This window comes from Cottoperca gobio, chromosome 22, assembly GCF_900634415.1.
Source record: "Cottoperca gobio chromosome 22, fCotGob3.1, whole genome shotgun sequence".
Lineage (NCBI taxonomy): Eukaryota > Metazoa > Chordata > Actinopteri > Perciformes > Bovichtidae > Cottoperca > Cottoperca gobio.
The window spans coordinates 11236335-11264296 of NC_041376.1; the positions used below are offsets into that span (position 1 = coordinate 11236335).

At 40.8% G+C, this 27962-nt stretch overlaps 5 protein-coding genes and 1 long non-coding RNA gene across 13 annotated transcripts; 3 read left to right on the forward strand and 3 right to left on the reverse strand.

Annotated features, from left to right (window-relative positions):
• Nucleotides 1-2351: 2351 nt before the first annotated feature.
• Nucleotides 2352-5301, reverse strand: LOC115027401 (C-type lectin domain family 4 member E-like). Of its 2 annotated transcripts, none has more exons than XM_029460722.1 (6): nucleotides 5125-5301; nucleotides 4858-4947; nucleotides 4162-4419; nucleotides 3888-4051; nucleotides 2664-2803; nucleotides 2352-2576 (listed from the first exon to the last, which is right to left on the reverse strand). In XM_029460722.1, the coding sequence occupies exons 1-6, from the start codon at nucleotides 5213-5215 to the stop codon at nucleotides 2423-2425; spliced, it is 897 nt and encodes a 298-aa protein (XP_029316582.1). In that variant the 5' UTR covers nucleotides 5216-5301; the 3' UTR covers nucleotides 2352-2422. The 2 variants fall into 2 exon arrangements, with proteins under 2 accessions (XP_029316582.1, XP_029316581.1); XM_029460721.1 differs by having other exon boundaries at nucleotides 3888-4054; nucleotides 5125-5277.
• Nucleotides 5302-6579: 1278 nt separating this feature from the next.
• On the reverse strand, nucleotides 6580-7087 carry LOC115027404 (uncharacterized). Its single transcript, XR_003834378.1, has 3 exons — nucleotides 7038-7087; nucleotides 6814-6933; nucleotides 6580-6670 (listed from the first exon to the last, which is right to left on the reverse strand). It is a non-coding gene; the product is annotated as an uncharacterized LOC115027404 (long non-coding RNA).
• Nucleotides 7088-8563: 1476 nt separating this feature from the next.
• LOC115027397 (golgin subfamily A member 6-like protein 22) lies at nucleotides 8564-24128 on the reverse strand. 5 transcript variants are annotated; one of them, XM_029460712.1, is made up of 3 exons: nucleotides 24027-24128; nucleotides 9871-11235; nucleotides 8564-9154 (listed from the first exon to the last, which is right to left on the reverse strand). In XM_029460712.1, exons 2-3 carry the CDS (start codon nucleotides 11203-11205, stop codon nucleotides 9119-9121), a joined length of 1371 nt encoding a protein of 456 aa, XP_029316572.1. In that variant the 5' UTR covers nucleotides 11206-11235; nucleotides 24027-24128; the 3' UTR covers nucleotides 8564-9118. The 5 variants fall into 5 exon arrangements, with proteins under 5 accessions (XP_029316572.1, XP_029316575.1, XP_029316571.1 ...); XM_029460715.1 differs by lacking the exon at nucleotides 24027-24128 and adding an exon at nucleotides 14420-14552; XM_029460711.1 differs by lacking the exon at nucleotides 24027-24128 and adding an exon at nucleotides 14329-14439.
• acyp1 (acylphosphatase 1, erythrocyte (common) type) lies at nucleotides 14439-15719 on the forward strand. Its single transcript, XM_029460725.1, has 3 exons — nucleotides 14439-14574; nucleotides 14774-14861; nucleotides 15340-15719. The coding sequence occupies exons 2-3, from the start codon at nucleotides 14781-14783 to the stop codon at nucleotides 15553-15555; spliced, it is 297 nt and encodes a 98-aa protein (XP_029316585.1). The 5' UTR covers nucleotides 14439-14574; nucleotides 14774-14780; the 3' UTR covers nucleotides 15556-15719.
• mlh3 (mutL homolog 3 (E. coli)) lies at nucleotides 16558-25099 on the forward strand. Of its 3 annotated transcripts, XM_029460707.1 has the most exons (13): nucleotides 16558-19422; nucleotides 19547-19648; nucleotides 19762-19841; nucleotides 20448-20552; nucleotides 20673-20757; nucleotides 20837-20905; nucleotides 21031-21139; nucleotides 21653-21812; nucleotides 21923-21946; nucleotides 22041-22119; nucleotides 22208-22359; nucleotides 22454-22529; nucleotides 25048-25099. In XM_029460707.1, exons 1-12 carry the CDS (start codon nucleotides 16836-16838, stop codon nucleotides 22523-22525), a joined length of 3624 nt encoding a protein of 1207 aa, XP_029316567.1. In that variant the 5' UTR covers nucleotides 16558-16835; the 3' UTR covers nucleotides 22526-22529; nucleotides 25048-25099. The 3 variants fall into 3 exon arrangements, with proteins under 3 accessions (XP_029316567.1, XP_029316566.1, XP_029316568.1); XM_029460706.1 differs by lacking the exon at nucleotides 25048-25099 and having other exon boundaries at nucleotides 22454-23687; XM_029460708.1 differs by lacking the exons at nucleotides 19547-19648; nucleotides 25048-25099 and having other exon boundaries at nucleotides 22454-23687.
• On the forward strand, nucleotides 23879-27824 carry LOC115027399 (proto-oncogene c-Fos-like). Its single transcript, XM_029460716.1, has 4 exons — nucleotides 23879-25133; nucleotides 25742-25969; nucleotides 26298-26405; nucleotides 26512-27824. Exons 1-4 carry the CDS (start codon nucleotides 25038-25040, stop codon nucleotides 27178-27180), a joined length of 1101 nt encoding a protein of 366 aa, XP_029316576.1. The 5' UTR covers nucleotides 23879-25037; the 3' UTR covers nucleotides 27181-27824.
• Nucleotides 27825-27962: the final 138 nt, after the last annotated feature.

Below are 27962 nucleotides of genomic sequence, written 5' to 3' on the forward strand. Positions count from 1 at the left end.
CTGTTTAGTTAATATGTTATATATTAAAAACAATGTAGACAAGAGGTCTGTAACAAAACTCTTAAAAGGTATTAAAAGAAACAATTCAGAGACTTTTCTGAGAGATTTGACGGTTGACTCGATGTGATGACACCTGATGATTTCTTCTTCAAAGTGTCAGTTCAGGTCTGCTCACTTGGACAATTTTGGTTGTGAGGTTCCAGCTGGGGGTCGACCCTCTTGCAGATTCCTTGTGTTTGCCTTGTGGCTCTGTCGACTGTTCTTTTTCTTTAAAACCTGAATTAAAAAAACATCAGAAAATGCTTACTTAAAACAATCACTTTACATTAAAAGAGATTTATTCGTAAATCCTTAAAAAACAGATTTTAAAAAAAATAATTGTCGATGTATGCACAGATCTTACATACTTTTTTTCCAGTGAAAAAGTGTCTATTCAGCTATCAGATAGCTGAATAGACACTTTTTCACTGGAAAAAAAGTATGTAAGATCTGTGCATACATCGACAATTATTTTGAAATTCCACAGAAGAGGGAAATTAAACTTTTTCTCAATGGTCATACTCACAGTTAGTCCCGATAACAGCTATCAGCAGAACAACTTTCAACAGACTCAGACAAAGTAGAACCACTCGGTTAGATCCATCTCTACCTGTGAATATTGTAAATCAGAAAGATTATACACCTCCAGGAACCATCACCTTACTGTGGTGGAGAGGTTTGTGTGTCCCTATGAACCTGAGAGCTGTGTTGTCTGGATATACTCACAAGCCCCCGGCTGAGCGCCGCTACGTTGGAGTTCACCCCAGTGGACGAGAGGGTCGCCTCCCTACGCCTTCAGGTTATGGGGGGGGGGAAATCTCTGACTGTTGTTTGTGCCTATGCCCCAAACCGCAGTTTTCCGGAGTATGGGGGGGGCTCCAGTAGGGGACTCCGTAGTCTTGCTGGGAGACTTTAACGCACATGGGAAACGATGGAGACACCTGGAGAGGCGTGATTGGCAGGAACGGCCTCCCTGATCTAAACCCGAACGGTCGTTTGTTGTTGGACTTCTGTGCTAGTCATGGAATGGCCATAACAAACACCATGTTCAAACATAAAGATGGTCATAAGTGTACGTGGTACCAGAGCACACTAGGCCAAAGGTCAATGATCGATTTTGTGATCGTATCATCTGATCTGAGGCCGCATGTTTTGGACACTCGGGTGAAGAGAGGGGCGGAGCTGTCAACTGATCACCATCTGGTGATGAGTTGGATCAAGGGGTGGGGGAAGACTCTGGACAAATAATTGTCGATGTATGCACAGATCTTACATACTTTTTTTCCAGTGAAAAAGTGTCTATTCAGCTATCTGATAAAAGTGAAATTCCACAGAAGAGGGAAATGAAACTTTTTCTCAATGGTCATACTCACAGTTAGTCCCGATAACAGCAGCTATCAGCAGAACAACTTTCAACAGACTCAGACAAAGTAGAACCACTCAGTTAGATCCATCTCTACCTGTGAATATTGTAAATCAGAAAGATTATACACCTCCAGGAACCATCACCTTACTGTGGTGGAGAGGTTTGTGTGTCCCTATGAACCTGAGAGCTGTGTTGTCTGGAGCCTTGTGCTCCTGGTAAGGTTTCCCAAGGCAAATTGGTCTCAGGCGAGGGGCCAGACTAAGAATGGTTCAAAACGACCACATGAAAAAAAGGGAAAGAGAAGGAGACCCTGATCGGAGGAAGTCCGGGGCCCCCGTCTGGATCCAGGCCCAGAGGGAGGGCCCGACAGCGAGCGCCTGGTGGCCGGGTTTGCCACGGAGCCCGGTCGGGCACAGCCCGAAGAAGCTACGTGGTGCCTCCCATCCAGCCATCCTGTGGGCCCACCACTCACAGGAAGAACCGCTAGGGTCGGGTGCGCTGTCACACAGGCACACTCCTTTCAACGTAAAGGAGCAGCGGCTCTACTCCGAGTCTCTCACGGATGGCTGAGCTTCTCACCCTATCTCTAAGGGAGACGCCAGCCACCCGTCTGAGAAAACCCATTTCGGCCGCTTGTACCCGTGATCTCTTTCTTTATAAATACTACGATACATGACTATAATAAATATGACTTTAAAGCCACAATCATTCAGAAAGAGTGAAAAAAGAGACAGTGAGGGAAAAGTGGAGAGGAAGTAGGTAATGTGTCAGACACTGTAGCAGGTTGTATGTGTGTGTGTGTGTGTCCTATAAGATTTCTTCCTTACTGAAAATGATAATATTGATAACTGTGAACAATAACATATTAACTTACTAGCATTCTTGGTTACACCTGCTAAAATACAGTTAAAATAAATTAAGGTGAAAAATGTCCAGAAGCACAACACACATCTTAAATGTATTTTATTCAAGACCTTTCCAAATATGCTTTCGTTTTCTCATCAGAACTTCCTGATTCTAGCTTGATGTCATTTCACATATCCAATGCTTGTATCTCTGCAGGCAAATGGCATCAAAACGGGTTTTCCAGGGATTATCTGAGGTATACACGATAACCCCACAGTCTTCTCCCAGGTGTCCAAGGTCATTTGGTTCTCCATCAATCCAGTACCTTTAAAAAGTCAAATAATTCAAACAAATTAATCAATAATAATCCATAATTACTACTGCATTAAGAGTATAATACTGCAGCTCTCACCTTTGTTCTACCTCGGTGACATTATTAATCCAGACCCATTTCCCCTCTATCTCTGTGTCAGTGAGACCAATCCAGAATCCGTTCTCCCACCAATTATCACGGCTACTTTTCATGTTTTCAATGGTGCCGCTCGCAAATTTCTGTGTAAGCACACAAAGAAATAAAAAATGTTAAGGGCTCAGTTGTACAATTCAAATGTGAAAAATGATGACAGTTATACTCCAATATCATCAATAAAAACCCTGGAAACTCCAAGCACCATAAATCATCTCCTCAGGCCACAAACTATTTCATACACCGATACCACAGAAGAGCTGGACCCTTTTCCCACAGCCCTGGTAAAATCCAACATTTGTGCTCTAAGCCCCCTGATCACCCAAGTCATTAACCACTCGCTCCAGACTGGTCATGTCCCATCTTCTCTAAAAACTGCCGTCATCAGACCACTTCTCAAAAACCCTACCTTAGGATGTCCTCACCAACTACAGGCCCATCTCCAACCTGCCATTTTTCAGTCACCAACCTAGGCGTAAGATTTGACCCTCATCTGACCTTTGACATCCAAATCAAACATCTGTGCAAGACCTCCTTCTACCACCTCAGGAACATTGCAAAACTCCGCCCCACACTCTCCCTGACAGATGCTGAACAACTCGTCCATGCCTTTTTCTCCTCAAGGTTGGACTACTGTAACACTCTCCTCACCGGGATCCAAGCGGGAGCCTTCAAAAGCTCCAATATATCCAGAACAGCGCCGCTAGGATCCTGATGAGGGTGTGAAAATATAATCACATCATACCCATTCTCCACTCCCTCCACTGGCTTCCTGTCTCATTCAGGATTGAGTACAAAATCTCCCTACTCACCCATCAATGCATATTTGGAAATGCTCCTCCGTACCTCAAGGAACTCCTCCCTCAACAAACCTCCCCACGCAACCTCCGCTCCTCTAAAAAAACTTTGCTCCACCCCCCCAGGACCAAGCTCCGCACCATGGGCGATCGGGTCTTCTGCTCAGCCGCTCCTTACCTGTGGAATTCCCTCTCAGAACACCTGAGGGCTCCACAGGCCATCGACTCCTTCAAGAAGGAACTAAAAACCTTTCGTTTCAAAAAAGCCTTTCCGTAAACCTCTTATTATTATTATTATTATTATTATTATTATTATTATTATTATTATTATTATTATATTCTTAACACTCTTTCTCGTTTGTGTTCAACACACCTGCTCATCCAGGTTATCAATCACAATCAGGTCGGCTCCACGACGGATACAGTCTGCTCTGCTATCTGGCCAGCTCTTTTTTACAGTGGAGGACTCAGTGAAAGAAAAGAAATAGCAGGATGAGTTGTGAAGTAACCATCCGGAGAGGCATCTGCCACAGGTTCCTTCTGGGAGAAACAAAAGATTTCTTGTTACTATAGGTCTTTTTTAGTATTCTAAGTTAACACATGTAATGAAAACTGTATTTATAAACTACAATATAACTCTGTCTCACCCAAAGCCGAAATATTGGACTGCAGATTTGTCTTCTGTGTTTGCAGTGCCTGCATCTGTCTCTGATAATTGTCATTGATGGTCTTCTGCTGCTCAATGTTCACCTTTATCTGTGCATGGTTTGTGAGCGCTCTCTGTAACGCGTTCTTGGCCTCCTCTTCGGCCTTGATCACATCGCTGTGGTTATAGTTGAGCTCATTGATGAGCTGTGTTGCAGCGCAGTGGGAAACCTGGAGAGAGCCCTCTCTGACTTTGGCACCTCAAGAGGTGAAGACACACTGTGTCAAAACTGAGCAATAATGTAATCAAAGACACGTTTGTGCTATAGTGGACAATGAAGTAGTATTTTAATATATATTGTAATTCTTTTTACAAAACAGAAATAAAAGGTTGATTGTGATTTTGCACTGTTGTGTTAAGACCTATATGAATATGTATCTTTTTATAAGGAGAAAAAAGTACAATTACATTTTAAAGAATTTATCCACTCCATGATTAACCATTGCAAAAAGAATTACAAGCTAAAAAAAGAGATTTATTCATAAATCCTTAAAAACCAGAAAAAATAATAATTGTCCATGTATTCACAGATCTTACATACTTTTTTTTCAGTGAAAAAGTGTCTATTCAGCTATCTGATAAATGTGAAATTCCACAGAAGAGGGAAATGAAACTTTTTCTCGATGGTTATACTCACAGTTAATCCCGATAACAACAGCAGCTATCAGCAGAACAACGTTCAACAGACTCAGACAAAGTAGAACCACTCGGTTAGATCCATCTCTACCTGTGAATATTGTAAATCAGAAAGATTATACAGAAGTAAATACTATGATACATGACTATAATAAATATGACTTTAAAGCCACAATTGTTCAGAAAGAGTGAAAAAAGAGACAGTGAGGGAAAAGTGGAGAGGAAGTAGGTAATGTGTCAGACACTGTAGTAGGTTGTAAAATGTTACCTTGTCCAAAGTTTTTATAGCGAGAACAAACATCAGAAAACGTTGGTATAAATGATAATTTGTCATATGTCCCTCTTTGTGGATTCTCCATTGCCGTGCTGCAGCTCTGCCCATGGATCTGTTTACCTCCTGCTTTTATATCTGTGAAGAGGAGGAGTGTCTCTGAATGTGAATACACCCCGAAATAAGAGTTCATCAGTCGGTGTTAAATGCTGCATGGAAAACACAGCGGAAGGAAGGGCTGCGTGTGTGTGTGTGTGTGTGTGTGTGTGTGTGTGTGTGTGTGTGTGTGTGTGTGTGTGTGTGTGTGTGTGTGTGTGTGTCCTATAAGATTTTTTCCTTACTGAAAAAGATAATATTGATAACTGTCAACAATAAATATTAACTTACTAGCGTTCTTGGTTACGACTGCTAAAATACAGTTAAAATAAATGAAGGTGAAAAATGTCCTGGAGCACAACACACATCTTAAAGGTATTTTATTCAAGACCTTTCCAAACATATGCTTTTGTTTTCTCAGCAGAACTTCCTGATTCTAGCTTGATGTCATTTCACATATCCAATGCTTGGAACTCTTCAGGCAATTGGCATCAAAACGGGTTTTCCAGGGATTATCTGAAGTATACACGATAACCCCACAGTCTTCTCCCAGGTGTCCAAACTCATTTGGTTCTCCATCAATCCAGTACCTTTGAAAAGTCAAATAATTCAAACAAAGTAATCAATAATAATCCATAATTACTACTGCATTAAGAGTATAATACTGCAGCTCTCACCTTTGTTCTACCTCGGTGACATTATTAATCCAGACCCATTTCCCCTCTATCTCTGTGTCAGTGAGACCAATCCAGAATCCGTTCTCCCACCAATTATTACGGCTACCTCTCATGTTTTCAATGGTGCCGCTCACATATTTCTGTGTAAGCACACAAAGAAATAAAAAAATGTTAAGGGCTCAGTTGTAAAATTCAAATGATGAGATGACATATTCTTAACACTCTTTCTCGTTTGTGTTTAACACACCTGCTCATCCAGGTTATCAATCACAAGCAGGTCGGCTCCACGACGGATACAGTCTGCTCTGCTATCTGGCCAGCTCTTTTTTACAGTGGAGGACTCAGTGAAAGAAAAGAAGTAGCAGGATGTGTTAAATAAAAGCCATCCTGACAGGCATCGTCCACAACTTTCCCCTGTTAAAAGAAAGACATTTGTTAAAGTCACAACAATAAGAAAACATTTGATTCCAAAATGCAAAAAAACAATGTATGCAAGAGCCTCTCACGAATATCCGATGAATCGGACTTCAGTGTCGCTTGGTCCACTTGTAGTGCCTCAATCTTCCTGTGAACGCCGTCGACGATGGTCTTGTTCTGCTCTAACTGCAGTTTGAGATGCTGATGGCTCCTGAGCTCTGTTTCTAATGCTTGCTGGAATTCCTCTTGAGCTTTGGACACTTCAGTCAGCATTATCTGAAGTTGCTTCACCTCTATGATGAGGACTTGTGCTGTTATTTGGTCTGGTGCAGATTCCTCACTGAGTTTGCCACCTGCGATTAGCAGAAATCAGGATGTGACTTTTTTTTATTCATCTTATATGTTAGCAGAAAACAAGTTACAATTGATATCTGTACTGACTTTAAACAAGTGAGGTATAGATATACAACACCTTCCTTTGATCAGTTGTACTTACAGTAAATCCCAATAACAACAGCAGTTAACATCAGACAAGTGTTTAGCAGTCCTAAACACACAATAACCAATGGATACAGTGGAAGACTTCTGGACCCGACTCTGACTGTGCACATAGATCCTGAACAGACAGACACGTTGATCTGAACTCGAAGTCAACAGACAATAATACGGCAGGTTTTCTAAAAATCATTATGAGGACAGTTAAAAATAATATAAGCCTACCATTGTTTCCTGTGTTATTTGAAATCATGTCGGGATATCCCTCTGGTCTTCAGCTTTTTACTCAGAAATCCCCTCAGCATGTCACCTTTATCTGTGTGAGGTGATTGTACTGTCAATATTACAAAACTGTGTGTGTGTGTGTGGGGGGGGGGGGGGGGGGGGGGGAGTAGAAAGTCACATGGGACACTTTCTACTGCATTTGCCTCCCACATCTGTGTGCCTTATTTGTAACCCTTCCTGCTGCACACAAATATGCAGTATGTGATGCTTTGAAGTGACAATTCCCCTTTTTATACCACTGTAACTATCCCTTTAATATACCTGAAATATCAGATTTGTTTTTATCATTGAGGACAATGTTGAATTTTGACATGATTTTTGTATGAATGTGATACCTCAGTACTCTGATTTACCATATATTTAATTTGGTGGATCAGCCAAAAAAAGAGACATTCCTGTCTGGCCATCTTATCTATCAACACATTTTCAATAGATTTTTCCAGAAAATGTACTATTCAATGATATATATAGATATCTAAATGTAAAATGATCCATAAAGTGACAGGAAAGACAATGAAAGGCTCTGGGCAGCAATCAATCGTTCGACGCTACGGGAAGCAGGATGTGACAATAACGGAAACCATCCCTCTGATGCCCGCATGCCCGGGGATGGAGGAGAAAGAGGAGGCGGATTCACAAACCATGGGGCCCAAACTGCAGGGGCCAGCGTGTGGCACTGATGCTTCAGTCCTCACTGCCTCACATTATAGTATTTATCAAATAACCGGTAAGACCATCTTATGCTAAAAGGAAACCGTTTGCTGATGCATCCAAAGATTTGAGTTTCCTCTTGTCAACTGTTGACAGATGGGCTGCTTGATCATGACTCGTGTCGGTGCCATTTTCCAATGTGAAAACATACTTATGTATCACTTTTTATTATTTTAATTTCATTTGATATTCTTAAAAAGTTAAGTGCCGAATACAAAATAGCCTCTAAAACTATTTTTCCATCTTTATCGGACATTTAAGCTATCACAATCATATTCTTATTATCTCATGCAAATATATACTCTTTTAAATGTGCATGTTTTATTGTCATGTGAAAGTATTTGTGTGAAACACGAAACTACTGATTCATTCTTGTTGCCTTGGATTGAATTCTTGTTGGGGCAGCACGTGTAGGTCTGTCTCTTGTATGTATGAACACTTGAACAGTTTTCTTTGAATGTTGAAGCATTTACGATATAACTTGCAGCTATAATGTTATTGTTTTTCTTGTGTATTTTTTTAACCATTTTATGGTATGTTTTTCGTTCCTTCTGAAATGTTGTTTCACCGTATTTTGCATAATTTGTGAAAGCAAATATGTAATTGCATTTAGTTTTTCTGTGTGATGTCCAATAATTGTGTTTATTGTGCGTGTTATGTTTATTGTGGGTGTTATAACAAATATAACACTGGCAGTATTTTCCTGCAGTAAAATGCAACATTTAATACAGCCAGAGTGCCTTAGCAAGCTATTGAAACCAAAACTAGTGCAAGTATGACAATGCTGTGCCTTAGGGGATCTTTATTATACAGTGTGTTGACAGCATTTAAAAATATGGTTTATTTTGTAACAGTTTTTAAAACAGTTAATTTTTAAAACAGTTATTTATACAGTTGTATAAACTCTTTTCTTACAGTCGCACTGTTGCTTCATTCTTTGTTTAAACTCCATAAATAAAACTAACAGCTGTCTTTTGTTTTGCGTGTACAGTCGCTATAATACACTACACTAAAGCTATTTGTTGATATTTACATGCGCTTGTTAAGAGACAAAACTATCTTAGACAGTTCTGTTTAGTTAATATGTTATATATTAAAAACAATGTAGACAAGAGGTCTGTAACAAAACTCTTAAAAGGTATTAAAAGAAACAATTCAGAGACTTTTCTGAGAGATTTGACGGTTGACTCGATGTGATGACACCTGATGATTTCTTCTTCAAAGTGTCAGTTCAGGTCTGCTCACTTGGACAATTTTGGTTGTGAGGTTCCAGCTGGGGGTCGACTCTCTTGCAGATTCCTTGTGTTTGCCTAGCGGCTCTGTCGACTGTTCTTTTTCTTTAAAACCTGAATTAAAAAAACATCAAAAAATACTTACTTAAAACAATCACTTTACATTTACCATAATGCAAACAATAGTACTTTTTCCATTAGACTCTCCCTTGCTAGTAAATGCCCATGCCTTTCAAACCCTATACCCCAAATTTGTAACATTGCCTCTGTTATAATACATTTGTAGTCTCCGGCTGAAGATAACCCTGGTGACATCACTGTGATGTCATCAGGGTAAATATATTAGACCCCACCAAAGACAAGAAAATGCAAAGATACCCTGTGAAGCTTTATTTTGCTTATCAATGTTATATAGGACCAACTCTTTAAAAAGTTTTTTTAGCCCTCTGCTAGCAGACAGCCCTTCCAACATGAGAGCCTTGACTGCCTCTGCAAGATGTCCTCCTCCATCCGCAAACATGACGCCTGCAACGTGTCTGGTGTTTAACAACCCTGGCTCACCCACACTCGTACTGAGAAGCACTGAAGGGCATGGAACAGTTCCATGCTAACGCACTGGCCGAACGTCATCACAAAGATGTGAGACCGCGCCACTGAGCTCAACACTTTGGACAAGGTGGTGCACTTCTACTACGATAAAGTCGAGAGCACCTACTACCTGACGCAGTTTAAGTGGTCGAAAGCTCCGCAGGGTACCTTTAAAAACAAACCTTTGTGTGTAAAAGTGGTAGTGCAGCCCCTAAAAAGAGAACAATCTTTAACTGGCCTACCTCTGGACTCTTGCTGTGGGTTTTATAGAACTCCTCAATGGCGGATCCCTTGGTCCGATTAACGTAGGAGTTGAAGACTTGACGATGTGATTGTTTCACCTTTTTACAGATTTGGAGATGCTTCTGTAATCTTTCACTTGCAAACTTTCTGTTGCAGATTCTGCAAGGGAGGAGCTGCAGGCCGGTGTCCGTGCTATCTTCCTGTCTGAGCTCCCCCTGCTCTGGTCTGCTGGAACGAGAAGGACGAGAAACTGGTGGAAGCAGTGGTCCCCCGGACACTTTTCTTCCGGCGCCTCTGTGGTTTTCTGTTACAGCTTTATGAGAGGTTCTCTGTTGACTCATTTGAGGCATGTCTTGTTCATCGTCAGAAATGTACATCTCCTTACATTTCCTTTCTCTTGTCCATCCTTTATCTCCCGTAGAGGTTGTATTTTGTTCTCTTTCTTTTGCTTTCACTGTTCCATCCCGTGACTTCCCACCTGTCTCTCTCCAAATGCCATTATCTTTTTCCTCCCCTCCTTTTCTTCTGGTATGCTCTCTCATATTATCCCCCCTTGATTTGTAAAACTCTCCACTCACTTCTTGCCCATGAACTGCAATCTGTTGAGTTCCTCTAGGACCTTTTCTTTGCGACTGTGCAACTTCTATTTCCCTTATTTTCCATTTGGCCCTTTCTTCTTCATGTGTAAACCTCATTCTGTCCTCGCTCATCTGATCTTGCGTCCTCCTAAATTGTTTATCATCCACCTGGCCTCTTTTTTGCATCATCATTTCTCTTCTCAGTGGTTCTCTCCTCTGCTGCTCAGACAGCCTGGTTTTTGTCTGAATATTTCCCCTCTCTGCTTGTCCCCTGTTGTTCCTCTGCTCCCCACTCCTTTGGTCGTCACATGTAGCAGCATCTCTCTGGATTTTCTGTCTTATTTTTTCCTCAACGCTCCATAGCTTCTCCTGTAGCATGAGCTCTTTTGCATGAATGGCTCTGGTCATCTGCAGTTCTCCACTGAGCTGTCTGAGTGAGTCTTTTCTTGTGTGCTGGGATCTGGTGATCTTTCCGGTGCCATTTAAATGGTTTTCTTGGGGCGACAAATGGCCAATTGGTTGTTTTGTAATAGTGATTTTTTCAAAATCATGCAGATCAAGTAAGTCTTGTTTGCCTGGGTTGAGACGTCTTCTGTGGCTGACAGGCTTGTTTGGAAACGGCTGGTCTACTCCTTCTTCTCTCCTACCAGGTACAACACCACAATGTGCCTGATAGCTATTTCGTTGTCCTTCAATGTTGTGCTGCCCTCGAGGACTGTGTCTTCTTCTTGTGTATGTGTTCATGACTTCTGACATGACAGCTGAGTGTTTTTTCCTGTATAATTTCTAAGAAAAAGAAAAAGTAGCAGAAAAATGAATTCCATGTAATTAGTCTCTAGTCTAAACGTAGAAAGAAACTCAAGCCACTAGATGAACACTAAGAAGGAATGTGCTACCAAAACAAATATTTACTGTACAGGTCCTTCTTGACCTTGACAACTCACTCACTTGTTCTAGCTTTCGACCAAATTACAAAGTCTTTCCTAGCAGATGAAGTTTGCTCAATTGTCATGCAACTGTAGGTTAGATGTTTGCACTTTGCACCATTACAGGCCACTAGAGGGACTTCTGGACTCGTCCATGTCGGCTTAAAAGTAATCTGCAGATGATGATGTTTTTTGAAGAAGATCATGTGGTACGGTCAAGACCTCGAGAAAATACAAGTAATTGGACCTTGATTGGAGATTGTTTTGTCAACTGTTGTTTTTAAAGTCAAGAATAAACTGTCAAGCTGCACCCTTTATGACAACATGGACGATAAATCATAAAAGTGCCCTGATAATGGAAACTTTAAACATCTACGGTTCTATGACAAATAAGTCAATTTGCTGTGGAAATCTCTAGAACAAGCAAAAACTGGATCTTGAGTGGAGAAGTACCAGTGACGTGCGGTGAGGTTCATGGCTGGGGAGGCACTGACTCTTTCAGAGTCAGATTTACAAATATATGAACCCAACTCTGTAGCACTTTGAGTTTTGTTTATTCAAATGAAAAGTGCGCTTATAAATACAATTTATTATCATTATTATTATTATTATTATTATTATTACAACTGAGTAGCTTATTCACCATTTTCTTGGCAGCATGAACATTGACTACTGGTTATTTTTCATATCTCATATCAGCATTCTTTATACACACACACAGGTAAGGTACATATTTGGCCAAAAAAGAAGCTACATTTATAGCGGCTCAGAAGTATTTGCTCTGCATCCTCCATAGCGTTTTTAGTCTGATGATTTGATTCATTTTAATACAGACTGCACTGCACTATAGATCGTGTGCATGTGACGTCACGCTTACGTCCCAACCCGTAAATCAGCCATGTTGGATGATATACACAACCAAGACAGCGCCCGTTCACGTGTGAGTTGCTGCAACGCTTCGTAATTTTCTTTGTATTTAAACGTCTAAGATTGAAAGAAAATGCCAATCTTGTGCGCAGTGTATAATTGTGGTCATAACGCTACTCGTGACCCAGAGAAACAGTTCTTTAGATTTCCTAAAATCATCAAAAACAACGATCCACAAAAGAGGGATGAATTGCTGTCTACCGAACGCCGTAAGCTGGTTTAGCAACATAACTCGTGAGGATTTAACAGAAGAAAAAACACAATTCAGCCGTGTGTGTGGCGTCCCACTTTATATCTGGTAAGAGCTCATGCTAAAGCTATGTTTTCAATGTTTACGTTAAACATTTGTGCTTATGATATACCCGAACACTGTAAGACCTTACTTCTCCACATCACTGACTGGTAAATAAGGCACTTTCTTTACATGTGATGGCAGCCATTTGCTCTTCTCTTCTGTGCATGTTTTTGTTTGGCTTATTCTTGAGACTACTTCACTTGCGAAAAGCAAAGCACCAATGTGAGAACATGCTTTGCTTAATCCAGTCATACAATCACAGTGTACAAGGATAACATCGCCGCTCTTCTCACTCACAAACCACGGCTTGAGCGGTGTATCTCGAGCTCTTTGAGAGTGATTTACACGGGCGTGGACGAGCACCCTGTTATCTTTCAGTGGTTTGGTAAGAAGACTACCAACCCAGCCAGAAACAAAGACATTATAAGCATCTAAGCTCTTGTATGCCTTCATTTGTGTGTTGGTTGCCCACGACGTTTGTAGCACAAGGTAGTTCACAATATCCGGATATTCAATCGGCGGTAATGAATCTAAATCCTCAATATAATCCGACGGCTGTAGTGTGTATGGGGCACGGCCGCAAATTTGGACTTTTTCCTCTGAATCTTGCCTTTGCAGAGGACTCCAGAGAGTCAACATACTTTGAAGAAGTCGGAGTTGTATTGCTGTTGTTGTTCGCTTTAGACGTCATTGTTGATTTGTATATCATCCAACATGGCGTCGCACGCATACGTCACACAGTTTTGTCACGTGTTTGCACACTATCTATTAACGAAATAATATATATGGTCAAAATTTAGTTTTTAATTTAAATATTGGATTGTTTTCTCTTAGTCAGATCCCATTTTCAATAAAATAGTGGTCTTACCTTTACCTGTAAAATGTTCCATTTTTGGCCGTCAGTCGGAGAACAAAACTAAACGGCGCTACAGTGCACGTGACTCTGACGTTAGCTAGCAGTAGCTTGCTGTTACAGTCTCTGGTAGAAGAGCAGCAGCAACACGAACCTGTGGGCTCACGTGCGCCCTCTTCAGTGTGGGCTCACGTGATTGTCTGCCTCACCTGGTGTTTTTTCACTGTGGCTTTATGTCACATCAGCAAGACTAAATGTGTTACACACATACATTACATACATTAACTAGACTATGGAAAGTCAGGACGCATAATAAAAGTGTCTGTAAACATTATATTGGCGACATATATAGAGATAGCAACAGGCACGCACCAAATGCATGCGCTCAACCTAGTTTGCGAGGGATTGCTCAGCTCGTCGCTGCCTCAACTCGCATCTCTCCTGTATCTGAACAGAAAATACGCAAATTCAGCGATTTTGACTATAAAAATGATCAAAATGATTGGAATCATACAGAAAATGCATGTATAGCACAGCACCAGTGGACAAATATACATTTTTATTTTGTTTTTTTACTTTTCATGATGACAGGGGGTGCTCTCTGCCCTGACCGCACGTCCCTGATGAAGTACACAGGTGTTTCACGCATAAAATATCCCAAATATCCCAACAAGAGCAATTATTTAGAATCCTTTGTACTACAATACTCTAACAAAACATTGCTAACATGTCATTTCTTGTTTTTCTTGGATAACATTTGCTAGCGAAATACTAGAGGTCAATGTCAGAAAAAGTAGCAGGCTTCTATCTACTTTGTACGTCTGCGGTTGACAAATTTTCCCCAAAAAACCCGTCTAGAATTTGAAACACTTACTGACCTTTTGAATGTCGTCTGAATAAAAAGTAACGTTGAGTTTAGCTTTGTACAAATAAAGTCGCAGTCTACATGTAACTGTTGTGACTTCTTACCCCAACGTTAACATTCGTTGCCTAGAAACCAAATGTCTAGGGTGTTCTCTGATTGGTCCACTGAACATCACTTCCGGAAGCGGTGCCCCGTATGTTTCAAAATCGAGATCTTTCGGAGTTTGGTGGTCGTCTCACGGCTTCCTAACAATATTCAGGTGAATTATATTTCAGACAGCAAGCGATCATGCATTCATATAGCACGAAGCTAAACGGGTTAATTATTCAGTTCCAAATCGTTTGAACATACATACATTATGTTAGCATAGCTTGGAGCAGCCCCTGCGTTGCATGATGGGTCCCTCACATACACAACACGCACCCATGTAACCTTCCTGTTTGTTTCTCTTTTTCTAGGTCCACTATGTGCAACGAAGACCTAATTTCAGTGGATTATGAAGTTTTTGGCAGAGTGCAAGGTGTATTTTTTCGGAAATACACTCAAGTGAGTTTGACAGTGATTTAAGGTTAGCTTATACATGAGCAGTCATTTTGAAGTTTGACAAGACCATCTTCCCTCAAGGTTCATTCACTAGCTTGTTCTGGAGCTTTGAACCACATGTCACAGTCTTGTGGATGGAGTTAATTCAGTTCATTATCATGGATGAGGATATTAAACAGAGGAAGGCTGTAGCTATAGAGATGTAGTTAAAGGCTCCTGAAAAGCTAGTAAGTGGAGTTTCAGTGATATAGACCTATATCCATTATGATAAAATAAATGTATTTCAAGTATGAGCCTGAAAATGACCATAACATGTCTCCTTTAATACAAATATTTAATTTCTTTGAGTTGGAAAATTACAAGTAGTCTTTGTCCTTTATATAATGCGTAGAGATCTAACACTACAAGTCCCATCTCAGCTATACTCTCCATCAATAGCCTACTTCTGCTATTTTATAATCCACTGTGTTTCTTTTTCCAGGCAGAAGGGAAGAAGCTTGGTCTGGTAGGATGGGTCCAAAACACCGGTGCAGGAACTGTTCAGGGGCAGCTACAAGGCCCATGCAGTAAGGTTAAAGAAATGCAAGAATGGCTGAAATCCACCGGGAGCCCCAAGTCAAACATAACCAAGGCAGAGTTCAAGAACAAGAAAACGGTCGATAGTCTAAAACATTCATCTTTCAATATAGTAAAATAGAATAACCTATAGATTGTGCCTGTAATATTAAGATTGATGCAAATGTTTTATTTATTTAGTCTTTATTTATTAGAGGGAATGCAGCTGAAGTAATGAATTGAAAAATGGTGTCTATGCTATGTCTCCTTTACTTTAAATAAATGGGAAATTCCTTTCAGCCTGCTTAACATTGTTTGGATTTTATTCTAGGAATAACAAGAGAATATTTGATTAGGTCACAACATTTTTTTAAAGACTGTAAATCTGTTTGAAGCAAACTAAAATCCAGCGGACATCTTGCTGAGAAAAAAGGGAATTGTATGACCGAAGGAGTCTGACGGGAGCCAGAGGAATGACTAAATAGTTATCAGAATGCTGCTGCCCTCCTTTGGAAAGGACTGAGCTCTGCAGGTGGCTAGAGATAAACACTGACACAATAGTCAAAGATGTAAAATAATTTTATCCTCAAATTGTGTCCCTTTTTATTTATTAGGAAAATACTTCTGATGTCTGGCCAAACGGTTTAGAGGGAGGAGTCATGGCATACTAAATAAAAAATCTGTATGCTTCATTACTTCACACAAATGTGATAGAATTTGATATGGATGTTGTGTCGGAAAGAACGAGCAGTGCACAAAGACACAACCTAACATGGGCCACAACATAGCAACCTAACCTTCGCAAGAATCTGATGGTTTTGTAAAGTACATCTGCAATTATTACCATGTTCTAACGTTCACCACATCATTGTAACCAAACTATTGTCTTTTTTATATTAAAGTCTGTTTGGTTTCCAGCCTTTTTCTTTGGTATTTGGGTTTAGGTTAATACAACGACAGTTAATAAAATACAAAACTGTGTCTGAGTAAACACATGAATTACCACACTCCGGACAGTAGGTTGCGGTATGCACAATAAAAGTTGGTTGCAATTATTCAAATAAAAAAAGAGAAAGAATACGGAAGCCTGTAGGTCCTTCACACCAGAAGATGGCGCTGTTAGCTTTGGCTGTTAGCTGCTGCGGTCACCTCTTGTTGTTACACGTTGACTGTAAACAGCAGCTAAAATTGCGTTTCAGCATGGATTTCGATGGTGCATTTTAATTATTACATTTTAAAAGCAGTGTACCGGACTTTTTATTTTAAATAAATACAATTAAAATGTCGTTGGAACTCAAGGAACTAACGTTAGCTAGCGCTAGGCTAATGTTTGTGGACGTTAGCTAGCAACAGACACTTTTAAGCCAGGTGACGACTTTATTACTGTGTAGTCGGTCGGGTCAGGTAAGAGAACTGAATTTAATGAACACCATGATCAAGTGTTTGCCTAAAGAGGTTCAGGGGAAACTTCGGTCCGGTGTTGCTATCCCCTCACTTCAGCAGTGCGTAGAGGAGCTTATCCTCAACAGCATCGACGCCGAGGCGACCTGTGTGGGAGTCAGGATGGACATGGAGGCGTTCAAAGTTCAGGTAATCGACAACGGTGCTGGGATAAACGCAGATGATATGGAGTCCGTGGGAAACAGATACTGCACAAGCAAATGCAGCTCCGTTGAAGACCTGGACAACCTCAAGTGGTATGGTTTCAGAGGAGAAGCCCTGGCAAGTCTAGTTTCTCTCGCCACACTAGTTGAAATCTCATCCCGGACCAGATCATCAGTGAAAACTCATGTCAAAATCTTCAAGGATGGCAAGGGCATGGATGTGTTTGAAGGAGAGACTGCTCGACCCTCTGCAGGGACAACTATTGTAATTTGTAACTTTCTCCACAACATGCCAGTGCGGAGGAAGAGGATGGATGCTGTCCTGGAGGGTGAGAGGATCAGACACAGAGTGGAGGCTATTTCTCTGATGCATCCCTCTGTGTCTTTCACCCTGAAGAATGACTGCACGGGAGCCATGATGGTGCAGCTTCCTAAAGCTAGAAACACCTACCACAGGTTTGTTCAGATACACAGCCTCGGGCGAGCGCAGAAACTTGGAGAAATCAGCTTCACGCACGGGCAGTTTGAAGTGATCGGCTACATTGGCAGAGAGGGCCACTACAACAACAGCTTACAGTTCCTGTATGTAAACGACAGATTGCTCCTGAAAACAAGGATACACAAGCTTCTGAACTTTCTCCTGCGCAGACTGAGCAGTTCAAACCAGAAAAATGACAGTCCAGATGGGCAGTCTCCCGTCAGGAGTCCAAAGCTCAAACGCAGCCAAGAGCAGCATGGAGTATACATCATCAATATAAAATGCTCTTACTCAGAGTACGACATTTGTCTTGAGCCTGCCAAAACTCTAATAGAGTTCAAAGATTGGGATGGCATTTTGCTTTGCATAGAAGAGGCAGTGAAAGCTTTCCTCAGCAGGGAGAACTTGGTGGCTGTGCTCTCTCAAGATGACTTTGACTGTGTACCACCCGAATTGTTTGGCACTCACAATACAGACCAAGAGGTGCATAACACCGGCAATGGTGGCCAAGCAACTAGCAGTGCTTCCTCAATAGATTGCAGTATTGGAATGAAACTGTCATCTGATCCTGTTCATCGAAAGCGCAAAGATGACTGTGTATGCGAGGACAATGTTAGCCGGGAGTCGGGTCAGATGGAGTGCAAAGAAGACAACGAACAACATGGGAAGAAAAAGATAACGGAAAATGAGTTGGAAAAGATAAAAAGTGACGGAAGCATAAACAAAGACTATAGGTATGAGGCACTATGGGATCTGGCTACATCTGATATTAACATTACTGAGGAAGAGGAGCCAACATCCATTGAAGCTGGGGAAGGCTCTCAAATGTTATGCATGTCAAGTTCAGTCAGACAAGTAGAAAGTGAAAAACTGGAACTCTCAAGAGAAAAAGAGATTTCATTAAACAATACTGTCTCAACCGGCCACATGACTTCACCAGACATTCAACAAATTCACTCTGATTTAAACCGTATTGATCAAATATTGCCTCACTGCCAGGAGACAAGAGAACATAAACATACTTTAATAAGTAACAGAAAGATCAGTCTGCTCAATCCATACATTCATGAAAGTCTGCTGACTCCAGACTTGTCCCAAATCAACAAGTCAGTATTTCAGCAGCACACTTTAGTGCAGAAATGTGAAGAGAGATCCTTTGCATCAAAACGCAGAATCTCACTGGATGCCGGCCATGACAGAACTTGTCAGAAACGATGCAAAGACTTCACTTCTATTATTCCCTTTAAGATTCCCAGAATTGCAACTTGTCAAAAGTTGTCTTTATGTAAGGAGTATGGATCCCTTGAGAAGTTTAGAAGAGTGTATGGTAAATCTGATGAACTAAAATTACCCTCTCAAGAGATTAATACTAGACCTCCTCAGTCAGACAGCTTTCTTTTGAATTCCCAGAATGTTTTGGTTTGCAAGAAAGATCAGCGAAATAATGGGGTTACAGAGAAAGAAAAACAAGAGACACAGAGCAGCCATCGAAGCCCACCAACCCTCTCAGCATTCAAGCTAGAACCAGTCTCAGTGCAGAATAAGGGCAAACAATCTCTGGCAACTAAACTCTGCCATTTGAAGCAACACGGGACAGACAATTTAAAAGTATTACCACAGGACAACACCTGTCTCAGTAGTGGTAATGTTGACACCCAAGACGGTAATAACAACAACGATCACTGTGAAACCGCACTGAATCCTGAGCCAGTCCCACGTTGTGGTACAAATCCTCTGCCGGCCGAGAAGGAAGAAGCTACAACATCAGGCGACTGGCTTCATCACTACGATACATCTGTGGGAAAGACAGTTTACGTCAACAAAGTGACTGGGCTCAGCCGATATGAAGAACCACCGGCTGAAGAGACACACGTGTACTGTACATCTGATGTCACCAACATGGCCGTTAGTGTCATCTCTAAAATGGGTGAGTAAGTAGTCTTTCCTGGGCTTATCAGCGGGTTATGTTGACGTGATTAGAAACTGGAAGTAGCATTCAATATTAACCAAGAATACCTTCACTTCACTGTTCCTGTTCCCTTAAACTGTAGGGATGGAATACAGGTGTTACCCTTTTCAGGTGGATCTAGTGTTGCCCTTCTTACCTAAATCCAGGACAGACAGAGTGCTTAGTTCAGGGCTTGGTGACAGAGGTACCCCACAGACAGATCAGATTGTAGACTGCAGGGTGCTTTACACACTCACAATTTGCTAAATGAATATCTGCCTGTTTGTGTTCAAGTATAATCTTGTCTTTTTTTAACAGATGCCAACAGTGGAAGCCCCAACTCACTGACGTCGTTATACTCAAAATGGAAAAACCCTGTGTTTGTTCGACCTCCTGCGGTAAACAAAACCTGTGTGTTTAGTTTGGAAGGATTTCAAAGATTTTCTCTACTTGTTTTATCTGTTCAAAAGTTTAATAATAATAATAATAATAATAATAATAATAATAATAATAATAATAATAATCTTTATTTATAGAGCACCTTTCATACAAGAGATGAAAGGCTCAAAGTACTTTTCTAAACCAGGGCGAATGGACAATACAATTAGACAACAAAAAGACAATTGATGCTAAAATATAAGTTAAATAAAATGTCGAGACCATTAAGAAGAATAAATAAGAGAACAAAAAATTGACCTTAATTATCAAATTATAAATGAATTTAATACATAGGTTTTCAGCTGTTTATATATATTCTCAGTGCACACATCTCTAATAGGTTATTACATCATTTTGGAGCATAGATGAAATAAGATAAAAGCTGCTCTGCGTGTATAATTGTGTGTATTTATAAAAAAAAAAACCAAGATCTGAGATTAGGATTACGTTGGATTTTAGTGGACTGTAGATTTAGAAGGAGTGTAGAGTTTTAATACAAATTCAAATTTCAGTTGAATTGTTATGCTGTTTTTAATGATGCATTATGATCTCTACTGTGCCACCAGGTTGGTGTGGACATATCAAGTGGGCATGCCGACGGGCTGGCTGTCAAGATCCACAACATCCTGTTTCCATATCGTTTTTCTAAAGCCATGATTCACTCAATGAAGGCACTTTTCTCTTTTGGTTTCCTTTTTGAATGTTCTGACAAAATGTTCTTCATAATGCTTCAGCCATTTAACCCTTTATTGATGTTATGTTGTTGTTATTGCTATTTAATTACCTTATAGGTTATCCATCAAGTGGATAAGAAGTTTCTTGCATGTCTTATCAATACAAGAAACGAGGAGCCTGCAGCACTCACTGAAACTGAAGGTACAGACGGGAACTTCACAATGTTGTCGTTCTTTTTGTTTTAGCTCAGCATCTCATGCTCTCTATATTGAAACCGCAGGAAACCTTCTGGTGCTGGTGGATCAACACGCTGCACACGAGAGAGTTCGACTTGAAAATCTAGTTGCAGGTCAACAAAAAAACAACACACATTGTTTACAATGCACAGTATTTATGTTGAGAATTAAAAGTTAAATGAACAATGCTGTTGCTGGGACGCTGATGTGATCCCGTCGTCTGCATGTCCTGTCATAGATTCCTATGAGGATGACCCGGAGGCACCAGGGGACAGACGTCTGTGTTCATCAACCATTTTGCCCCCTCTCGAGATCAGTGTAACAGAAGAAGAGCTAAGGCTGCTGAGGTGTGTTTTTTACTTTTTGTACAGTAAAACAAGCTAAAGGGAATACTTGTAAAATCAGAACACTTTCCTAAAGGCAGATACTAATACATTTGAGAATATAAATATGTTCAGTAAGTATGACTGAAGAAATTTGATCCAATATCTACCGTTACCAATATATGTACAAAAGGAATAAGGGTTTATTAGCAGGATTTAAATTTGAAAATGAAGAACCATGTACTACCATGCACCTTCGCATACGTTACGACACTTCACAGACACAAGTCTCACACAATGGAATCTAACGTGTGAAACTCACCTCAGAAGCTTATTGTCTTCTTTCAACTTCCATCTTCTAAACTTTATCGGGCCGGGGGCTAAGCTCTAAATGTTTTAAACCAACTATCACCTTTTCTTTTAGCTCTTAAACTCTTTCTGTTTATTCCTTGACTGGACTGAATTCTGACATCCTCTGACTTCAGCTGACAAACTTGACCTGTTTATTTCCTAACATGGACGTTATTATTGTTATAGATCTTGTCAGGCACATTTGCGGAGTTTGGGCCTGGAAGTGAAATTCTCACCGGCAGCAGAGCTACACGTTTTTGTAGGGAAGGTACCACTGTGCTTCATGGAGAAGGAGAGTAATGAGCTCAAGCGGGGGAGACCATCTGTTATCAAGCCTGTTGTTGAGGTAAGACTTATGGAACCTCCGTATCTATTGCATCGTATATTAGCCAAGTGATCCTTTTTACAATTCTCTCCTCTTATGGTTACCTTTTTTCTTCTGTAATCGCACATCAGGAGTATCTACGAGAGCAGATTGAGGTAAGCTTGGAAATGTCTTTCTTTTTGTGGGGAGAAAGTATCTCACATTACTCAATAAAGGGTAACATGTATCGTTTGTTATTCTTTGTCTCAGTTACTCCGCTCGACTGGTAGAGTGAGAGGAACTCTTCCTCTCACTGTGCTGAAGGTGCTAGCCTCCCTGGCATGCCACGGTAAGGTTAAACTACTCCTTTTACTTTTTTTGTGATGATTCAATAAAGTTTCACACAGAGAACTTGTATACATGTTTGCATTAAACAGGTGCCATCAAATTCAATGACAGTCTGAGCAGAGACGAATGCTACAGCTTGGTGGCGTCCTTGGCCTCCTGCCAGCTGCCCTTCCAGTGTGCCCACGGCCGTCCATCCATTGCTCCCTTAGTAGACACCCTCCATTTGGACAACGACGATAAGGTACTTGAATAGCACATCTGAACCTTGTACTAAATGTACTTTTCAAGGTATTTTCATCAAACTGGTGGTGACTAAGCATTCTTGTCCCCTGCAGGAATTACAGAAACCCAACCTCCAAAAGCTGAGAAGAATGTATAAAGCGTGGGAACTATACGGAAATAGATAAGAGGGTGTGTATTTTATTTTTAATGTGTGGTTTGTCAACAAAATGAATTTTAACACATTAAAAAAATCTCATATTAAATGGCTCAAACTGTCAAATTACCCCCAAAGCTCTGTAGACAAAACATTTAGTTTTATACACACCTGTGAATTCATCGAGGGACTTTGCTATTTATTTTAACATATTGTCAAAAATGAATAACATTTAGTTTGGTAAGGACAAAGAAAGAGGAAATACTAAAATAAATAAACTTAAAATGAGTAAACCAACACCAGTTTGATTGATTTTCCACAGTACAAAATAATGTGCTTTTAGAAAAATGTATTAAAACAGATATCTCTTTTTGCAAATGAATACTTATAAACATTGATGAAATGTGACGCATTCAGCATCAGAAACGCAGTAAAAGACACATTGTGGCGACCATGCTAATGTCCCCAAACTTGCAGTTCCTCAGTATCCTTCAGTTTGAGTGAATACGTTTTTCGAGCACAATCATCAACAACTTGTCGGTCTTAAAAAATGTGCCACGTGGTCAAAGCAAGAAAACAGCAAATGGAGATGAGGCTGGAGAGCAGCATTCACATATTGGTGGACTCCCTTTAAGACAGGAAATAGCAGTTAAATAATATCAGACTTGTCAAAACTCTTTTTAAAACACTATAGTCAACTTGAATTTTTGAGAAAAAGCAATGAATCACACAGAGGAACAAACTATAGTTTCAAACACAGAGGAACAAACTCAAGCTTGTTCTTCTTCTGACCAAACCCCAAACAGGTCATTGCCGTCTGCTGTTAAAGGCAAAACACCTGCCATGACAGCACACACGGGGATGTTGCCAATAGAGAAAATGTAAACCCATAGAGAGCAGCTGCAATTTTCCGCCAAAGTGGTGATTAACGTATACACTAAACATATTTTGCTCTTAATTTACTGTTTGTTTGTCGCATCTCAGTTCCCAAGATGTGTGAGCTTGTGCATCACGGGGGGTCCGTTTCTCCCCTTTTTTAATCTGGCAAAGAGGTTACAAGAGTTGTATAATGTTGCATCATCATACATTGATTTATCAGTAGTATGATTAACATAATCCCTCACCTCCTCCTGGCTCTTTGCTACCATGCCATGCTTTTATGTTCAGTTTGACCAGTTGGTCTGGGACCCTCGCACTGCCTAATGTCATTTCATCAAAAATAAATACATTGGGAGAATAAACATTTCCATACTATTTTTTATCTTGCATTTTTTTACATGGAAATACAAAGACGATTTTTTTTGGTTCAAGAAACTGCCAAGACAAACTGTGTAAGAAAGTTTGCCATATGTGACGTTGCTTCATATTAGTCACAGTTTTTGGAAGTTCGCTGACCAGCACATCTTTGTAGATGTCTTCTTTTAGACATTTCATAGAGTTGGCCGGAAGGTAGAATGTATCAGAAAACACGAGTTCTGAAAGTACAGGTATCCGCAGGAAAACGCAAAGTCTAGACATGCTGCTGCCAATACCTTTTCATTGTGATGAGAATGAAGGATGATGCTGCTGCTGTCAAATGCAGCCGTCGCCCCCCTCGCGCTCCTCCTCCCTTCGGTTCCGGGTCATGACACGTGATTTCTCCGCCCCCACATGTCCCACCTCTCCTCTTCACCCCCTCTTCCTCCTCAAGTAAACAATTGAGCATCATTTCATTATGTCTTCCAGCAGTCCTCGATTCTTATCTTTGGAAAAGGAAGCCCCAAAATGCTAAGTTTACCCAGAGCTCTGTCAGACGGCTAAGTAAAGATAAATAAAATATGGCGTATGTTCATGAACATGATGTGGGGAGAGGACATGTAGGTAATCTGTTAAGTGAGAAAGTGTGTAAACTACAGTTGACATTCAAAAATGTTACAATGATTGTGCAAAATGCATCTCGTCGACCTTGCAATGAAATAGTTTTTTACATTATCAAATTAAATTAGTGGGTGTTCGGTTTTAAGGTACTCTTAATCGCTGAGTGTCTTGATTAAATGAATGCACCAGGACGTCAAGTTTTCATCGCCCAGGAAATGGTTATATATGGGTATTTATAAATAGGCTCACGTTTCTCACCGTACATTGCAATCATATGAAGCCGATATTTGTGAATGGGAGTGAAAACTGCTATACTGGCTTTCGTGTTGTGACGAAGATATTGCCAAATCTAAGAAATAATTGTAACGTATCATACATGGAGTAATACAAAGAGGATACATGTGAAAAATAATCTTCTTTTACCCCGACATGTCGGCCTGTGTGGCTGTCACTGTGACCACCCTCCCCCTCCGCGTGATGGTACAGTCTTGGTTCATTCATAAAATTCTAGCAGAGCATACAAGGAGGGGCTTGCATTCTAGTCGTCCAGTTACCAGGTATATACCTGGAGAAAAGACCCGCGCCGCTCTGCCCAGCCGGAAGGCCAGAGTCATATTTGTCATTGATCAGGACTTGTACGTGTATTTTTTTTCCTCGTGGTGTATCATAACAACCTGACGCCTGACATGGATCCAGTCTCTCCCACCTGCCGGCCAGAGTCTCCTGTCGGGACACCAGAAGAGGCGAGCTCTCCAGCTTCCTCCTCAGAAAGCAATGCAAAGGTATGAATGGCTTTGTTGATCATACATTCAACACGCAGCTCTGCACGCGCACACTTTACAAGCAGATTAAACATCTCTTTTTTAAACGTGATCCATGTTTGTTATCTTCGTGGTGGGGGGATGGGGGAGGTGGGATTGATTGATAAGATTTAAATTAACTGGGTGCGCTTAATTTTTTTTTAAACATAATTTTCGATACATTTGATATAATCTTGTGACCAGAGATCAGTGCCGGTGGAAATGTGACAAATAGCGCCGTTGTTATGATTCCGACGTCCTGGGACCAAATGTGAGCGTGTCGATGCAGCGGTTCATTGAGAAAAATAAATCCATTCAGGAGACTCCACAGCATCTCTGCGTCAGTGTTGACGTCAGAAACAATGATAAAGTCAAATATTGATCTGGAGAAGGCTATTTCTGGTTGGGTATATTTCAAGAAGATATACCACATGCAGGCTACCCAATGTTTTAGACTCTAAACATATGATTTTCATGAATGCTTGTCATCACAATAAAATACACTTGAAACCACAAACAGCATGGGAATATATTTATTTAAAGAATCTTTATTTTAGTCCTCATTGTCCATTATTTCTCTTATCTTTCAGGATCTCTACGAAGACATGATCATTGAAGACACTCCATTTGTACCAACAGTCACTGCAATTTCCTCTACCCCAGATTTCCAGTGGATGGTCCAGCCTACGATTATTACATCTGTCTCCCCGACTCTCGGTAGCAAGCAAGCCAATGAACCACAAAGCTCTCACCAGGCAACACCCAAAGTGGGCGGGAATAAGGGCAAAAATGCTGTCAGAAAGGGGAAAACAGAGCAGGTAGGTTAGCTCAGATGAAGTCTATCTGCCATTGGACAGAATAGTCAATAGTGTAAATTTACATATGCCAATCTGAATTCCTTGTGTGCATCGGTGCTATTGTGCATGATCCTCTGGTGCCGAGTGCTGTCTGTGTGCCTTCCTTAGGCAGTCAATTTATATTCAGGTCACAGCAAGTCTGCAACAATGGTCTATTTTTAGACGCATTGCAGCGAAACATGCTTTTGCCATTCTTCAGAGGGCCAATTGGCAACGGCTGTAGTGGATTAGAGGTTGATATGGCTGGATTCTTCAAGGTAATAACTGAATTATTTCTCTCACATCCCAGCTGTCTCCAGTGGAGGAAGAGAAAAAAAAGATAAGGAGGGAGAGGAATAAAATGGCTGCAGCAAAGTGTCGCAACAGACGGAGGGAACTCACGGATACGCTGCAAACTGTAAGTAAACAGTGATGTATTTACTCAGCTGTCATTTGCACCCACTGTTTGTGGGTGTGTGTGTGTTTTTCAATGTGGATGATTCTGGATGTCGATCTATCTGAAGGAGACAGACAAGCTGGAGGAGGAAAAAGCAGCCCTGGAGACGGAAATAGCCAACCTCCTCAAAGAGAAAGAACGCCTTGAATTTATCCTTGCCACACATAAACCAGTGTGCCAGATGTCAGAAGAGTTGGAGTCTATTTTCCAGGAGCCAGCGGGGTCCCCAGAGCTAGCGCCCAGTCCAGACGAGGACAGACTACCAGAGGATGGCACCCAGGAAGCTCCTTCGCTCCAGGACATGGACATCCCCAGTGATCCGTCCACAGCCATCTCTGGGAACTCCGATATCTTGCTGTGTGCCAGCGCTGAAATCAACATCTGCGATCTCGAGCCCTCTCTGGACATTAAAGAGGGGCTACTGGATAATATGTTACCCTGTCTGGAGGAGAAAACCCCCATGGAGACGGCTCGATCCGTGCCAGACATCGATCTGAGCAGTTCTCTCGGGGTCTCGGACTGGGAGACCCTGTACAAGTCTGTTTCCAGCGACCTGGAGCCTCTCAGCACTCCTGTGGTGACGTCCACCCCCACCTGCAGCAGCTACCTGTCTGTGTTCACATTTGCGTGTCCCGAGCTGGACTCTCTCACAGAGGGACTAGACAGTTATAGAGGCGGAGGGGGAAAGGCTGAATCTGTTGATCTCCTCAACTCTCCGACTCTCCTCGCCTTATAATGTACAGAGGGAAGTGATCTGTGTGATCTCTCTGGTTCTTTTCTGTTTTTGCAGGTTTCCTGACTTTGAAATGATATAAACAACATATGCCACAGTATGCTGTAACACTTCAAGGAATACATTCATGAAATGTCTCGTGTGTGACGAAGCAAACATGTAAACCTTTCTCCAGATGCATAGCCAACAGAGTGATGTAGCGAAAAGCATGGCTTTTACTTTAACCGGAGGGACTGAAGGCAGTTTTGATTTTAAAAAACGCATGCTGAGAAATTCCAAATAATTTTCAAAGCTAATATATATCTGATCTGTTACTAGATCCAAGATGTAATGTGCAATTTAATGTATCAGTATGGTTTTGTGTTTTGGTGTCAATAGTGTATTGATTGCTGTAAATGTTGTATTTACATAATCATCCATGTGAAGTACCTGCATACCTCAACGTCATCAACTGTGGTTTGACCTCATTGAAAGTTTTCCATGAAAACATCCAGTGCTATATTCTATATATCTTATCAAGATGTAACTTATGATTTATTTTTTTACCTTTCAGATTTTGACTTAATTGTTAAATTTAAGTAAAAATGAGCATTGATTGCTTATCTATGCTGCTGAATAATTACAATAAATCTACATTCAGAGTGGTTTTTGGTGGTGTTGCAATCTATTTCTTAATCAAAGCGAACATATTTAAATGGTCATTTTAGATGTAAAATGAACACATTATTCCAATACATTTAAATGATATGGTTATAAGTCTACAAAGGAATGTACAGTATGCATGT

Excerpts from the sequence above, each read along its gene's own strand:
- LOC115027401 (XM_029460721.1), bottom strand. The coding sequence starts at position 5,215 with ATGGAGAATCCACAAAGAGGGACATATGACAAATTATCATTTATACCA. Across the intron at positions 4,055-4,161 it reads GTCCAATATTTCGGCTTTGG|AAGGAACCTGTGGCAGATGC; the intron begins GTGAGACAGAGT and ends TGTTTCTCCCAG. Across the intron at positions 2,577-2,663 it reads GTCACCGAGGTAGAACAAAG|GTACTGGATTGATGGAGAAC; the intron begins GTGAGAGCTGCA and ends GACTTTTTAAAG.
- LOC115027397 (XM_029460712.1), bottom strand. The coding sequence starts at position 11,205 with ATGTCAGAAGTCATGAACACATACACAAGAAGAAGACACAGTCCTCGA. Across the intron at positions 9,155-9,870 it reads CCCACAGCAAGAGTCCAGAG|GTTTTAAAGAAAAAGAACAG; the intron begins GTAGGCCAGTTA and ends TTTTTAATTCAG.
- acyp1 (XM_029460725.1), top strand. The coding sequence starts at position 14,781 with ATGTGCAACGAAGACCTAATTTCAGTGGATTATGAAGTTTTTGGCAGA. Across the intron at positions 14,862-15,339 it reads TTTTTCGGAAATACACTCAA|GCAGAAGGGAAGAAGCTTGG; the intron begins GTGAGTTTGACA and ends TTCTTTTTCCAG.
- mlh3 (XM_029460707.1), top strand. The coding sequence starts at position 16,836 with ATGAACACCATGATCAAGTGTTTGCCTAAAGAGGTTCAGGGGAAACTT. Across the intron at positions 20,906-21,030 it reads ACTTGAAAATCTAGTTGCAG|ATTCCTATGAGGATGACCCG; the intron begins GTCAACAAAAAA and ends GTCCTGTCATAG. Across the intron at positions 21,140-21,652 it reads GAAGAGCTAAGGCTGCTGAG|ATCTTGTCAGGCACATTTGC; the intron begins GTGTGTTTTTTA and ends TTATTGTTATAG.
- LOC115027399 (XM_029460716.1), top strand. The coding sequence starts at position 25,038 with ATGGATCCAGTCTCTCCCACCTGCCGGCCAGAGTCTCCTGTCGGGACA. Across the intron at positions 25,970-26,297 it reads GAAAGGGGAAAACAGAGCAG|CTGTCTCCAGTGGAGGAAGA; the intron begins GTAGGTTAGCTC and ends CTCACATCCCAG. Across the intron at positions 26,406-26,511 it reads TCACGGATACGCTGCAAACT|GAGACAGACAAGCTGGAGGA; the intron begins GTAAGTAAACAG and ends ATCTATCTGAAG.